Source organism: Populus euphratica, unplaced genomic scaffold (genome assembly GCF_000495115.2).
Source record: "Populus euphratica unplaced genomic scaffold, PopEup_1.0 scaffold186.1, whole genome shotgun sequence".
Classification (NCBI taxonomy): Eukaryota; Viridiplantae; Streptophyta; class Magnoliopsida; order Malpighiales; family Salicaceae; genus Populus; species Populus euphratica.
Genome location: NW_011499992.1, coordinates 21836 through 38245, shown reverse-complemented (window position 1 = coordinate 38245; position 16410 = coordinate 21836). Strand labels below are relative to the sequence as shown.

Sequence of the window (16410 nt, the reverse complement as noted above, 5' to 3'; positions counted from 1 at the left end):
TCCGGCCATCTTTTTGCACCCCAGTATAAAACCTCGTGATAGACCGACCAGCAAGTGGTATAAATTTGCTATCTATTCACCAAAGAATTCTCATGCAGGCTTGAGAACCTAAGAATTCCCAGCAGGCTTGGGATGTAAAACGGCAATGATGCCTCAAACAAAGAAGTGGTATCACATGCTAAGTGGCTACAGATAACCAATCAACTTAAATCACCATACTGGCATACTCTCTTTAACTAGGAGTTACAGAATTTGCTAGCCAGAAGGTGGGTCAATTATCAGATTATTAGCGAGGGCAGTTGCCATGAGAATCATAATATAACTCTACAAGGACTCACCAACTCTACAGTAGCTAATTATATAACAATATGAATTCGAATGTAGTTCTATAATAGCATCTTGTTCGGAACTGTCACTGTGTACTAATAAGAGCTTCTTTGTCGGATAACACGATAAATAATACATTGGAAAATCTCGTTGTAACTTACTTGTTTCCCAGATGCTAGTTTGTCCCCAAAAGAGAGCTTCAGTGCCAGAGTGATTGCATGGTATTTCATATTTTTGTTTCACCTGTCAGCTGGTCCAATTGGCAGGAAGGCGATCAGACATAACAGCAGGCAAGGCACGAACATTGATGTCAAGAGGAAGCAAGCGATATTGAATGTCAAGCTCCCTGAAAATCTTCATCATCTCATCCAGCAACAGAGATCTTCTTATAAACCTCTCTCCCATGTCTTGGTGGTTCATCCTATGTGTCAACCAAACTGCTATCCGCACCCTGGTCAAGTCTTCTGCATCCTTGAATATAATCAAAGGGGAAGGATACCAGTGGTCCTTTTTGCTTTCAATATAACTGCAGTGACAGATGCAAGGTTATTCTTAGCATAGATAATCAATTAAAAGAAAATATCTATTGAACCAAGAATCTTAACAGAAAAGAAAATTAAAAACAAAGATTCTCACTATATGAACATGCAATCATGCATATATGTAACAGTACTTGTGTGTATCTGCTGTTTACCAAGTTTCTAGGTTCCAGTCAGTCAATCAACAACAACTAAAATTTTCATGGATAATATCCAGCTGTACAATAATCTCCAACTCATTCAAAAGACAAGTATATTGGATTTAATCTTCCAGAAGGCATAAATTTACGAGGGAAAAGTGCTTTCCGAACAAAACCACAACCTGAAAGAATCGCAGCTATTGAATCTGTGGGCTCCACATGTGGATCCCAGAAAGCAAGGGATGTGATTATTATTTGCCAAGGTTTTCATGTTGCATAGCATGATTTATTTTTTAATGTAACTTTATTAATGTGTTCGGATTTAAGAGAACAAACTGTTGTCCAATCAAATGTTAAAATATCATTATCACTTCAGTAAATAAAACTTGACAGGGAAAAAAAAGCCCTCCCATTTATGTGCTTACCTGCTTATTCTTTGTTTCACAATGGCGATCTTTTCAGCTGGAGTAGCTAGGTGGATGAGGAACTCAACTGCATCTCCCATATCTGGGCTGCGGTAGTAGTTACCAATGGCTTTGGTAGCAAGAACACTGTTTGTAATTATTATCTTCTGGTTGTCAAATCTTAAAAAGACAGTAGTTAAAATGTTCATCTCTTCTACCACCATCTGAAATTTGTTGACAAACAAATTAGGCCCATAATATATAGAAGTCAAAATTTCTGTCATGGTAAATCCATGAAATTGGGATTCAGTTCATATGTTAGCTTGCATACCTGAACTCCATCTATTTCACAGCGATCCCCCACATCAAATGGATGGATCACAAACAAGAAAATAATAGATTCAAACACGGTTTTGCAGGTGTTTCCAAATATGAAAGCCACGAGAAGGAGTTGTGAACTTAGAAAGAGGAGAAACTTGCTTGTAGCAATTCCTAGTATAAGAAGCCAAATAATTGCTATTATAATCCCAACCAGAAAGTTCACCATACGATGCAGTTTGTTCACAGCTGTTTTTGTGTCATTGAGTGTCAAAGCAAGTGCTCTCCGTTCTCTGAAAGCATTGACCTGACAGAATCATACAGTGCCTTGTCATATGACCATAAAATAAAAATCATGCAAGAATATGCCTACACATGACAGTAGTTTGAACAATTACAATCCCATGATAAGAAAATATGGAAGCAGACAAACTTCATAATTATCCAATCAAATATGAGTCTGCAAAGCAGGCTTCCTTTTTGCATAATCCATGACAAGAAAATCCTCATTTAAGAGAGGAGATCATCCAACTGAAAAGAAAGTGGTGGTGTATACATAGAAGATAAATAAAGTTATGCATCCAGGAAATCACAATCTTAGTTTAATGTGAAAAGTGCATAGAACCGTTAAAAATTTACATTATTTCAAAGACAAACATCTAAAAATCATGGAGATTTCAAAATTTGGAGCTCAGACTTTAATGTCCAAACTTTGACGTTCTTATAGACCTATGAATTGTTGAAAGGTTCCCAGTCTAATCCCATAAATTTACGAGTTCAGGTGCACTTACTACACAATTAGATACCATGAGATATTTGAAAACTCTACAAGCAAAAGATAATTCTAGAACCTGAGAAGGAATACAAATTAAAAGGAGAAAAAAGGAAAAAAAAAGTATATTATTACTTTGTTCTTACCACCCAATTTTTCAAACATTTTTTGCTGATTTTGTTGCTTTCACATGCTCCCTCAAAGAGGCTCATGGCTTTTGAAGCCTCATCTTCTTGCATGAAACGCATGATGTCATCCAGGTAGATATACCTGCATGGTAAAGTAATGACAGAGGATCAACACAGGATGACAATGGTACCACAGAGAAGAACAACATCATAGAAAAACTCAAACAGTTTCTTTTTACTTATCAAGCACCTGTCATCAGAAACCCCGATCAAGTATCTCTAGTGTTCCTTGTCCTAGAAGACATTCTATGATCCGTAGATAAAAAAAAATTACATAGATTTTTTCAAGCAAAACTGTACAGAACAATACATCTCGCATCATTCACATCAAAATGACTACTTTCATATCAAAGATAAATCCGATCGAAACTTGGAAATCAGTTAAATTTCATATAGCAATGCCCAAATTATCCAACAAAAGCTGAGACTCGTAGAGCAAGTCAGATACTAGAATAGAGTGAAAGTAGATTAAATCAAACACGCTAACTATATTGTAAATGCAGAAAAAAGCAAGACCAGACTAGACAAAATTTAAGAAAGGACTCAAAATATGAAAATTTGGGTGGAAATAATGACTTACCGAGACCCTTGCCTAGCAACATTTGTGAATATGTTCCTTGCTGCAGCTTTTGCCTCAAATTCGCTTCTAATCTTTGTAGCTGACTCTTCATCACCGTGATTAGAATTTTGTATCTGCTCATCCAGTGTGGACAGAGCACCATGTCGAATTATATTCACTAGCCTCTTCATATTCCAAGCAGAAACATTCTTAGGATTCAATTTGTGCAAGTGGTTGATTGTTATCCCCTCACCTTCCTCATCAACCTTGTTGGAAAGTGCACGAGAAAGCTTGGGGGTACCAATTCGAGGGCTTTTCTGGAAACTACCACTTCCTATCACCTTTGCATTCTGTGGTGGTGACGGGCTCGCTGTTGCCTTAAGGCCAGGGGGCACGGTGGCACCTGCATTCTGCAACTTTTTTACCTCTGCAAGAAGTTTCTCTTCCTCCTCTTCATTTCTTTTCATTTCAACCAATGGGGGGCCAGACAAGGTTTCGATCACATACTGATTAAACAGCGACTCCTGAATCCGATCAAAGTAAGTGCTCACATGAAATGAAGATGCAAGTACTTTAACCACTAAGGTCTTCACCAACCACAGCAAGGTACCCACCACTAGACACACCAAAACCTTAGTCACAAACCTAAGTGTCGTACTCCTAGTTTCCCTCTCAACTCTTTTGTCAAATAAGTAGTGCCAAGCAATCAAAACAAGCCCTAACCACAAACAATTCTGCACAGCATTCCTAATTCCATAAACAAAATATAAAACCCTTTTTCGCAAAAGAAAATTTCTCTCGATGAAAAACACAATAATCTTAATAACCCAACCAGAAACCAGTCTCCCACAAATCAAAACCAGAACCAAAACCTCCCATTTCCACAACCTAAGTCTCCACAAATTCTTAGTTCTCAAATATGGAATTGCAAGATTACAAACTAAAGCAGCAATAATAACAATCAAACTCAACCATTCAAGTAAAATCCAAATATCAAGCTTATCTTTTTTATACTCATCAGGCAAATCCTCTTCCAATAAAGGGTCATCTTCCTCTTCATCAACAACACTCCCTTTCCCTAAAAATCCAGACTTCAACTGCCCTGACCTCCCAACAACCACTCTCCCTGACTTCTCCGGTGGATGCGGCGGTAGGTCCATCAATCTAGACTTTGTCTTCTCCTTCAACAAACTAGACTTCCTCTTAAACGAGGAATTGCTACAAAACGATCCGTCGTTGCTAGAGCTACACTTCAAAATCTCACCATCACCATTATTTTGATTACGTGGAGAAGAATTCTTGAGGTCCCTTCTCCTCCTCAATGACTCACTTGAGCCGGGTGGGTTTGGATCAAAAGAAACCCGATTCGTATTAGTGGTAGGAGACTCAGAAACAGGACCTAAATTCTTATGAAGAACAACAGTATCGTTTTGAAGATGAGTCATCATCTCTAAGTCCATATCTAAACAAAACTCACCTGATGCTTTCTGTCTGTGCAAGAAATGACCGATCAGCTTCGAGGGTGGATCTTCCTCCTCCATTACTGAACCGCTATCACTAGCACTAGCAGTAACACCACTGTTACTGTTCTGATGACCATTAAAATCAAGTTTGTAGCATCTACTTCCATTAGTAATGGTACTGTTGTTGTCGCCATTCACGAGAGGTCGCTTGTCCTCGTTATTTGCATTGTTCAAGAAATCATAGCTTGACTCCCTCCAAATTCTCCCTCCTCCTCCTCCTCCTCCAGTGTTGTTGTTATTTGACCCCACGTTAACACGTTCATCACATACCTCGTCCATACTCAAAATCACATCTTTCTGATCAGTTGAATTGAGGGCCATGATGGGTTATTATTACTCAACAGTGAGAATATAAATAATATAAAGTGATAATGTGGAGCTAAGGAGGTGGTGTTTGGAACGTCAGAAATTGTGAGAAAGGAATTTTGTTTTATAGGATTCTTAGCAGTGAGGACGCGTGTATTCATAGGGTGAATAAAGAAAGCATTGAAGTTAACTACTGCTGTTGAATTCTGCAAAGAGAAATAATAAAATTATCAAAGACAGGGAGAAGTGGAGGGAGGAAGAAGGAAGTGTAACAGGTGGCCCCTTGGGTTTTGAGCTTTCGAAGACTGAAAGCGATTGTATGTGGGGGGGAATTGATTTTGTGTTTTGGGGTTCTTAAACAAAAACCCTAGTTTCCTCCTAAATTATGAGGTTGCCATTAGGTTTTAAAAAAGGAAATTACGAAAGTTTTCTCTTCTCTTTCGGTTTTGGGAGAATTAACTCTATAATTTATGCCTAAACTAGAGCTGTGAATCTTTAGTTTATATTTGATGAAGAACGCATTAAATCTGCTTATAAAAGTATATATTCTCGTGAAATTCAAAATGCAATTACACGTGAAATCCTAGAAATTATTCGAAAACCAAACAATTTTCTCTCCGTAGAAGCAAAAAAGAAGAAGAAACTGCAGCAATCCCAAACGAACCTGCAGCCATGTTTATTAGCTTACGCGGGAAGAGAAAGCAAATTACAAGGGAGTTATTGGAAGTTCATCAAACCGCATGCAATATGGTGACACTCATTATTATCTACAGAAACGTATTCAATGTCTTTAAGATCACTAGAAACGCCTTTTGTGTCGCGCAAGAGATGGTCACAATCACATGGTGACACAATCCACGCAGATGGGCAGTTATGATATGCTTTTAAAGTCGCCCACCACAATTCGCAATCTCGGCGACGGCAATAAGAGGACAAAACAAAAGAACAAATGATTTGGGCTTTGGGAATGTTTTGACTTGGTGTCGAGTTGGCAATGGTTGCTGCTTTGCTTGGTGTGAAACCATGATCCTTCGGGCATGGCAATGTTCTGTTTGTTTTTTATTAAAAGTGTTTTTAGAATTTTTTTTTATATAATTTTAGATGATTTTAATATTTTAATATAAAAAATAATTTTTAAAAATAATAATAAAATATTATTTTAATATATTTTAAAGTAAAAAATACTTTTATATTAATTACTGCTACACTTATAAACATACTTACGTGATTATATTAATTACTGCTACACTTATAAACACACTTACGTGATTTAAAGTATTTTTTAATTAAAAATATATTAAAATAATATTTTTTTTATTTTATAAAAATTATTTTTAATATTTAAACATTAAAATTATCTAAAAATATAAAAAAATAAGTAAAAAATTCTATATATATATATATATATAAAAACATAATTTCATCCTATACAAACCATGTTACGATAGAAGGCCTTCCACTTGTATTTGTTAGCGGCTACAAGGGAGCAATATTCGTGATGTTGACAAGAGAAGACACTTGACTTGAAAGGGATGGAATATCAATGTCTTCTTCCTCCTTTTCTTTTCTCCACCATGTTAGAAAACCAAACCAAGAATTTTGAAATTGAAGTGGGATGGTCTTTTCGCTCCCTTCCTGTTTTATATATATATATGTATATTCCCAAAGGCATGGTGTGGAAAGTAGGATATGCAAAATGCTACTGATTATAATTTTAAGTAATTCATATAATTTTTAAAGATATTTATTCCATTATTTTATTTTGTGAATAATATATATTAAATTCATCCAAATATACTAGATCAATGTTGGGGATACATTTTTAGAATTGTTTTAGGAGAGATTTAGCTCTGATAGCATGTAAGTGGATTCAAGAATACTTTTATTGTTGAATTAAAAAATAATTCTATAAGACTACAAAGAAATATTATTGATGGTTTTAGCTACCAATGATGGTTTTGATTCCTAATATGTTTTTTTTATTATATTTGAGTTAAATTTTGAATAACAAAATTGAATCTATCCTTTTGATACAGTGTATAGTGTGGATAATAATTAAAGTTTCTTAATCCCTAAAGTTTTAGGATCCTAAGTTGTACAGAAAAAAAAAACTATAAAGAAAACCATATTATATTTATAAAAAAAAAGTTTAATTTCATAATAGGAGGGAAAAAGAGCTAGGCATCTTTATTTATATCAATCTACACCAAAAATCTTTATATAAAAAAATGATTTTTATTAAAAGTTGCATAGCTAATAGGATCCTATCAGAATTAGAATTCCTAAACTGAACATATCCTTATAAATCTTTATAAATTAATTATTAATTATAAGAAAGATAATTATGCCATAAAATTAAAAAAATCTGGTTTTTGTGTTGAGCTATTTGTACTGCCTCTTGAGACCTTATAGTATCTCATATAGATTCTAGTTTTACATTGCAGAATGAGTTATTATCATCTCTGACCATCAAATAAAACAATCCTTTTTTAATATCGATTAACTTAGTGTGCATAGAAACTATGATTCATCAATTCAATAAAAAAAAAATAAAGTTCTGAAACCCTAAAGTTACAACTTGTAATTATAAAGAAAACCATAATATATGGAAAAAACTTTAATTCAATAATATTCAATGAGAAAAAAAAAAGGTTATACATCACTATTTATATTAATCTAAACCTAAAATCCTTATAAGAAAATTATTTTTCATTAAAAGTTACATGGCTAGATAATAGAATCCAAACTAAACCCTTATAATTCTTAATACAATAAAAATACTTATACTATAAAAATTAGCATCCCGCGTCACTATTCACTCCTAGCGAATACACGAGAGATCTATTTTTCACACCAGCTACATAAAAAAAATCAAGTGAAGATAACAATTTTTATTTTATTTTTTTCAAGAAGAGATAGTCAAATCCAAGCTCAATTTCAGTTAGCAGGGCATCCAATCCAGAAAAAAAATGTGTAATTAAAGAGAAGTCCGTTTAGAGTCTTAACCCATTACTAAAGGAGCCCACCCATAAACATTCAGATACCCCACCCTCTTGCAATGCTGTGACCCTCCCCGGTTAATTAGGCAATTAATTTGTAGATAAGGAAGGTAATCAACATGGTAAGATTGTAGTACTGTTCGGTGAATAATTCCTCCAATCTTGACGGGTTATGGAATGCAGCATGTATGCATGCATATATGGTGAAAAAGATCACCTTGAGAAACAAAAATCTCAAGCTAGCTCCTCTCTTGCAGCCTGTAAGAAACCCAGAAGGGAGATTTCCTATGAAACACATGGACAGTAAACAATGATGCAGCCTTTAGATTATTCTCTGTATCATAACCTTTTGCCTATATGATCATAATATAACTCCAGTAGGTGGAAATACTAGTTACCACTCGATGATACTCCTCGAAATCGTTTTTGGATACAGAATGGGGTGTATACTGCAGATTTGGTAAAAAAATATTGTGATTTTCTTAGCAGGAATAAAGCTTAAGGTTCTCCTTTGATGATGAACAGGATTAGTCTGTGAAACTTGAAACCTAACGCGAAAATGGTCTTGTTCTTGTTCTTGCCACGTGAACCAACCCACCTTCCTAGTTTAACAGGTGTTTAAGGAAAGCGAATTGCTGATGATATTAGCAACCTCGTTTTCAACGCCCAAGACCAAAAATCCAACCTTAACATGGAATCCACGTTTACCCCAAGTAAAATCACAAGACATCCTTTATATTATTCATTGCATGCCCAGTAGCCAGTAGCCCCTCCTGAAGATAATGTCTTCTCCTCGTGAGATTGTCCTCACTAGCTCTCCTGATGGCCCCATTACTGCTTATGACATCTTCTCAGGCACCACCCTAGCTCGCTTCTCTGGCAGCAGGTCACCACGCCATGGCCTTGTCCTTGCAGGGAAGGCTTATATTGCTGCCTCTCATATCTCCTCAGCCACTGCCTCAGGCTCAATTCACCTGTACAATTGGTGGTCCTCGACAGCTTTTCACCATCTGCCTGTCCCTGAACCTGTGGCTCCACTTGCTGCCACTCCTGATGGGTCATTTTTATTTGCTGGTGGCGTTTCTGGGAATGTCCATGCTCTTTCCATCCCTTCAGGTAACATTCTGAAATCATTTCCCGCCCACACCAAACCTGTATCCTGCCTCACAATTAGCAATGACGGGTCACTTCTAATTTCTGGTGGTGATGATGGTACCATACTTGTTGTGCCAATCTTTCAACTTGTTGAGCAAACAACGGATGGGAATTGCAGCGACTTGATGTTGCATGGCTTTGTTGCACATGATGGTCCAGTTACGGCTATTACTAGTATTGGGTTATGCCACTATACTGTAATTTCATGCTCAACAGATTGCACATGCAAGTTGTGGAGCCTTTTGGATGGAACAAACCTGCGCAAAATTACATTTCCATATGCAATTTCAAGGATTGCTTTGGACCCAACAGGGACAGAATTCTATGCTGCAGGGGCAGATGGTTTGATTTACAAGGGATTTTTGAAAGTCGGGAGCAGAAAACAAGCGAGCCGCATGCTTGAATTGGCGATCTTGGCTGACAAACATGGTGGACCTATCATATCTGTGGTGATGATGAATGCGGGGAAGAATCTTGTATCTGCTGCAGAAGATGGGAGGGTGTATTTGTGGGAAGTTGAAAGAGGGCAGGTGATTAATGTTCTTGGCAATAACATGGAAAGTATAAGCGATCTCGTTGTCGCCAGTGGGATTGGTGATGCTAGAAGACATGGTGTTAGAGTTGGCGATAACATGAATAAATCTGTTGGTGGAGGTATTGTGCTATCTGGAAAAGAGCTTACCAGATCAGTAAAGGATACAGTAGAGATAGAGGATGCCTTATCTGTGGCAGCAAAAGATAGGAGCAAAGCCATTGATATGCTGGAGTCAGCGATTGGAGTGTACGAGAGACTACTGGAACTCATTCTCAAGGAAGCCAAGGGAGGCACTAGCAGGAATAGCCATGAGGACAACGGTGACGTGTGAACAGATTAGAAATTACACAAACCTAAATGGAGTAGGGAAATCCATAGGCCATAGCACTTGTCATGTGTGCGCAGCGCTAAATTGGGTATATTAGCTGCTTAATAAAAGCCTAGTGTGTAAAACGTTCACATAAATTATTTGTCACTGTTTCAGCTATTCGGAGGTTATGAATTCAAAATTACATCGTTTCCGTCAGAAAATTGCCACAGAAGAAGATTAAAAAACCACATTGTCCAGTTGTCAGTCTGATCTCTTAACAAAGGACTAATGCATCAGCTAATAAGAATAAATATACAAATAAAAATGGAAACATTTTGTATCTAACCATACAAAGAATATTATCCCAAACAGATCCATAAGTGCTTGTAAATACCTCCTTGTTTGGCACTCTGTTGTAAAGTAGCAGAGAGCTTTGTATGCAGATCACCAAACAGTCAACAATCTCACAGCTTGAAGTGAAACAGGGCATTAAACTTTATCAGCACCTGATCATGCTTTGTTTATCAATAGAACTTGCGGGTGGCTGGAATGATTTTAATGCTAATATCCAAAATGCTCAGGCATTTGTATTCCGGTGATTCATAGATTTAAGCACCCCATTTTTGGAGAATCACTACCTGCATCAATATTGCTATAATGCTGCCCACGGATATGTTGATGACATTGACAGCATCATTGTTGAGCTGTGGAAAAGGAGCAGAAGCATCAAACTATATAATGTACGAGGCTGAAGTTTATTGGTGAACACAGACTCAAACATCCTATCAAATGATTGATGAGATCCTGAACCTAAGCAACATCAAGCCAGGTACACACTGGCTGCAATAGAGTTTTCAATACTCGACAGGGTGATGAATTATTCCAATAATATGTAGAAACTCAGAGAAGTGGAATATTCTTTCTTAACATGCCCATTTCATAGTGGAGGGTCCGGACAAGCTAGGAGCCAAACAATGGCCTCATTTTTTTATTACTCTCTGGTTAAAAGAGGTTCCACAATACAGCATGTATATCCATGAGGTAAATACAAAACCAACTAGATGCTTAATCTCAACTCAGGTGATAATCCTCTATCCCAAGCTAGTCAGGTAAGCTACATGAATCCAAATTTGAATTCAAAGCTAACCACAATCTAACACAAATAATTAATTTAAGGTTCAAGCTGGTTAATGGTCTCCAAATAGTCACTGACAATCATGTGCAACCCACTCTTCCACACAACTGATAAGAATTCAGAACATATATTAAAAATAGCAGAGAAACATAAAAAGTACAATTGCCGGCTGTATTCCACAACGTGGTACACCAGCGACTGCTGAGTCTGAGCCTTCTACGGCTGCTGGAACAGGGAAAAGGGGGTGAGTTATGGGTAAGTGGTCCTTTAAACTCTCCAATCCTCCCTCATGTGAGACAAAAAAAAGGTGCAATATGAGAAATTAAGTTATCTGTTTTTTGATTGCTTACCCATTGAAACCCTTCTTTATCCTGGAAGGCTGCACCTATTATGCTCTCACCAACATTAGCAATTTGGGAAGCTATCACACATATAACTACTTCAGGTACATTTATCTGATCCATAGAAAGGAAAAGGAGAAAGATCAGCAATATGTCAAAGCAGTTACACAATAAAATAGTGTGGCATGATCTGATCGAGATTAATAAATAATCTGAAGAAACAGCATGCAAATGTTGTCAAAATGGTTGCACCTACCTGTTAAAAGTCTCCTTGAATCCTGTTCAGACAGAGGATGCTCAGTTTAGAAGATGAAGAGGCTGCCCCTATTTGGCAGCCCATCATTAGACCAAGGGTTCTCTGCTGACGCACCAAAAACATCTTTTCATGTTGATAAATGCACAATGCTTCTTTCAAAATCAAGTAACTTCCTAATTCTTAGAAGGGAAGTTTTTCACTAAAAAATACCTTTTGTTCATTCTTTAAATTTTAATTGTTTATGTCGAATATAGGGAGAAGGAAGGTTTAACTAAGGGATAAGTTGGACCATGAGTATCATAAAAGCCCAATTCAAACCTTCCATAATGAAGAAATATATCTAAAAGAACTACAAAAAAAAAAAAAGCAGTATCATAAAAGCCCAATTCAAACCTTCCATAATGAAGAAATATATCTAAAAGAACTACAAAAAAAAAAGCGGGGGTAATCGTCCTCTGCAGATAACAGGAGTGACTCCATAATACTAAGTTCCTTCCAAATCTCTTTTGGCAAGGTTTCCACCAAGTTAATCTTTTTGGGCAAGGCTTCAGAAATAAAATGGCGATCATAACAAAGAGCTAACTTTCTCATAGCAATCTGTGGGATTGGGGGCAGAAATTAAATGGAGAATATAAAGATCTATGGATCAAGCTAAGCTGTGTTTTTAGATTTTACATTTGACAGTAACTATCAGGCACTAACCTTGCTATAACAACATAATCTGCGAATATGAAACTATGATAATGCTACTAGCATAAGGTCACGAAACACTCTGTTGATCTCCAAAGCAATGTGAGAAAGAAAAAGAAAGAGGCAGGAAAGAAAAGCTCACAGTGCTAACAGCCATTTGGTTGTACGTGCAACAATTATTTTCTTATGCTTATAAAGAATACAAGTCAACCTTAAGAAGAATAAATTATACATATAAAGAGTCATTTAAACAATAAAAAAAGGTAGTGCATAATTAAAGACAAGATGATAAACAATACCTCACCCATGAGACAACCAACGGAGGCAAGAAGTATAGAGGCCAACAATCCAGCTAGTGTTCCCTCAGCACTGACAGCCCCTTCTGTTCCCCTTGGAACTACCTTAAATGTTGTAACAAGGTACCTACTCAAGCCACATAAAAGTGAAATTATAGACTTCTTACAGTCCATAGACAAAACAAAAGATTGAGAAAGGCATCAAAGAATTTCATTAAAATCAATTTTTTTTCCTATAAAATATGAGCTTCACTAAACACTGAAACCCTTGAAAGTGCAATGATCAAATAACAAGAAATAATTCCAACCAGCATTTCTAGATTATCAAGTTAGGCTCTCATAAAAATTCTAACCCTCATAAACTAGTGTAACTACAGAATGTAAAGAATTACTCAACTTGAGCATGCAATTGTGTTTGGGTGTGCAAGAACATGTTGCCTCATAGGAAGGTTTCTATTTATTTTTTTCCTTTTTTTTCTATCAATTATAAATTGGATAATAAAAAATGAAATACAATGGATATGAGTCATATATAACAAAGCACTAAACACATTTTACAGGTAAATGATGCAATACTGCTGATTGTCTTTGGGATGGCATAATACTACATGCTTTCTTTTCAAATGAATGAGAAGAAACATAAACATATGATCTGATTATGCTTATTGTACATGTCTCCAATATTCCATAAAAAAAATTTAGAATTAGGTACATGTGCAAAGTGCACAGGCTTGACGTCATAATTACCTAGATAACATATAGAAAACCTACCCATTTGAAAGCTTGCTTTGACCATTGGATGAGAAAAGAATTAAGCTTACAAAAGCTTTGAGAAAGCCTACTTCATAATATCTTTATTTACACTTCCTCTATCATTCATGCTTTGTTATCTAAATTTTATACATTTTCTTTTCAAAATTCCTGCTGTTAAAAAATGTAAATCATAATGGGAACATAGCACACATTCTTTTGAAAACCATCTAAAAATAAGAAACGCAAACCTCAAACATAAAATTATTATCAAAATAAGGTAGTTAATCATTGAAAAGTTTATTCAATCAACCATATCTCGAAAAATAACCAGTCTATTTCTTATGTAGTTTCGTTGCATCAACAGCCCTCCTTGAAAAGGTTAGCACATCAATCTAAAGTGTACCCAAACAATGCACACTACATACGCAAATCTTCTATTCCATCTTTTACTTCTAAGTCAAACCTTAGTTTCTTAAATCAGCCCTAGTTTTCTTATCCCAGCTACCTTCTTAAGCAGGATAGTCCTTGTCTCAAGGCTTACAAGACTACCATTAATGCAACTGCTACCAATGGTCCCAATTCAGATCCGACTAGATGATCAAACTTCTAAATCATCTACAAGTACTGCTTCTAAGTTATTTCTGGAGAAGCTATGGCCTATAAAATAATGAAATACTAAATAAAACTGGCTGATGACTGATGCTATAAGTAGCAATAGGTTAATGCCATTTAAAGCCACTGAATTCAAAATCCTTCTTAATCATGAGTGACCGAATTAAAGTCTAAAAATTCAGAATGGACTGCCAAATCCTCACCAAAGAGAAAAGCAATACTTACGTAGTTTTGCCATATGCCTTCCCTATCTCACTTGAGACTGTATCACTCAGCTTGGTACAGAAACTGGCAATAAACCCAAGTCGCCAAAGTGCAAGAAATGCCTCATCCCCTAATCGAAATATTGACAGAAAAGCGCACACACAACCAGCAGCACTTGAACCAATCACACTGCCTGGTCCTCTTCTTCCCTTCCTCTTCTCAGCCACTCCTTGAGCTTCCTTCTGTGCCATTTTCACTTTTGTAGCTGCAGTTCCCTAACAGCATAAATTAACTGAATCCTATTAAGAACAAGGTCTTACATAACAAAAAAAAAAAAAAAAATTGCAATTACTGATAAACCACCCTCTAAATCAGGCATTTTGTTTAGTAAACAATCGGTTTCTAAAAGTAATCTCTAACTTTTACTCTTCAGATCTTGCACATTAGAAATACAAAATAATATATAAGATTGGAGAGAGAGAAAAGAAAATCAAAATCCTACAGAATATTTTTAAACCATTTAAAAGAAATGAAAGGAATTACAAATTAAACCCAGAAAGGACCGAAATTTAGAACAAAATAACTAAAAAAATCCAACACAATGGCAGACTGGAAAATTAATTCTTACACAAAAAATGAACCAAAATTAAATACACAAACTCTAAATTGAATAGAGTCAGAAAAAAAGCTCAAGCAACATAAACATGCATAAATATTATACAAATAACTAGAACAGACAAAAAGGGCATAAAATGTAATGCCTGAATCACTAAAACAAAAGGAATTCAATTACTTTAGCCATTAAAAAAAAAAACCAAAAAAACGAATCACCAAAACCCAACAAAAACAACCCATAACATAAATCAATTTACATGCAAGTAAAGATTCAGTCCTTTTCTTTTCCAACTCGCAATAATAAAGTAAGAGGCAACAAGGAGGAACCCAGAAGGACCAAAAGCGCGCCATGTGAGAGTACCCAACAAAAAAGCAGCAAAAATCCCAGAAAGAGAGAGCCCAGATACCAAAATTGGAGACCCAACAAGAAAAATAGAGAGATTACTGAAAAGCGCTGATTTCCAAGTGGGGGGTGCTGATTGGATCAATCTCATAGCCTCTGATAGAACTCCTTGCGTCGAGATTGCATTTGGTCTGTGAGGGAGCATTTTGTTGTGGGATTTAAGTGTTGGGATTGAAGTGGGGATTGAAGGTTTTCTGGGGTGGATTTGAGATTTGGAGAAATGGAGAGGAGCGAAGAGAATTGGGTGTTTGATGTGGAGGAGTGTCGAAAGTGCCATATTTGTGTGTTCTGCTTGACTTTAGTTGGAAGTTAGTGAAGCGAGAAGCGTGAGTATTTGAATATCCAAACAAAACTGGGTTAGAGCTCCGATTTAAGTCAGGCTCACCCGAATCCCGATTACTCCATTTCTCGGTTAAACTCGGTTAGGGTTAGAGGTAATTATTTTTTATTTAGTTTGGTTTTTATAAAAGAAAAGGTAAACAAACCAAATTTTATTAAAAAAAATTAAAATTGGTTCAAATCGACCGGTTTTGATTTGGTTATTAGGACAAAAACTAGTTCAAACAGGTTTGGTTTGGTTTTGACTCGGTTTTTTTAGGTTTTTTTTTGTTAGGTTTGGTTTGATTTATTTTTTTGATTTTAGATTTATAAAACTAAAACCGAATCGAACCAGTCAGTTTTTTTTAAATTTCAATTAGTTTTTTTAATTTTTTTAATTTTTTTAATTTAATTAATATTTTAATTTTTTTCCCTCACTTTTAGTTAGGGTTAAGGCTTCAGTCCCGGTAATAACTGATAAATAAGTAATATCTATTGTTTATATGAAAAAAAATTCTTATAGCAATTAAAGCTCAATCTAAAACTTGTCCTTATCTTTTAAGTTTTGGGCCGGTTCCTTGAGTTTTTTTAAATTAGATTTTGTTTTTCTTTGCATCTTATATTTTAAAAAATATTATTTTTTTAATATTATTAGATCATTTTAATATGTTAATATCAATAATAAATTTAAAAAAAATAAAAAAATTATTTT

The 16410-nt window shown here is 35.7% G+C and overlaps 3 protein-coding genes across 3 annotated transcripts; 1 reads left to right on the top strand and 2 right to left on the bottom strand.

Annotated features, from left to right (window-relative positions):
* Nucleotides 1–267: 267 nt before the first annotated feature.
* Nucleotides 268–5400, bottom strand: LOC105140411 (mechanosensitive ion channel protein 6). Its single transcript, XM_011047224.1, has 5 exons — nt 3269–5400; nt 2647–2770; nt 1742–2035; nt 1432–1634; nt 268–853 (listed from the first exon to the last, which is right to left on the bottom strand). The coding sequence occupies exons 1-5, from the start codon at nt 5089–5091 to the stop codon at nt 574–576; spliced, it is 2724 nt and encodes a 907-aa protein (XP_011045526.1). The 5' UTR covers nt 5092–5400; the 3' UTR covers nt 268–573.
* Nucleotides 5401–8579: 3179 nt separating this feature from the next.
* On the top strand, nt 8580–10223 carry LOC105140410 (protein ROOT INITIATION DEFECTIVE 3-like). Its single transcript, XM_011047222.1, has one exon. The coding sequence runs from the start codon at nt 8858–8860 to the stop codon at nt 10094–10096; it is 1239 nt and encodes a 412-aa protein (XP_011045524.1). The 5' UTR covers nt 8580–8857; the 3' UTR covers nt 10097–10223.
* Nucleotides 10224–10263: 40 nt separating this feature from the next.
* LOC105140409 (uncharacterized) lies at nt 10264–15776 on the bottom strand. The gene is made up of 5 exons (XM_011047221.1): nt 15274–15776; nt 14384–14637; nt 12797–12920; nt 11561–11665; nt 10264–10779 (listed from the first exon to the last, which is right to left on the bottom strand). Exons 1-5 carry the CDS (start codon nt 15655–15657, stop codon nt 10684–10686), a joined length of 963 nt encoding a protein of 320 aa, XP_011045523.1. The 5' UTR covers nt 15658–15776; the 3' UTR covers nt 10264–10683.
* Between the last annotated feature and the right edge of the window lie 634 nt (nt 15777–16410).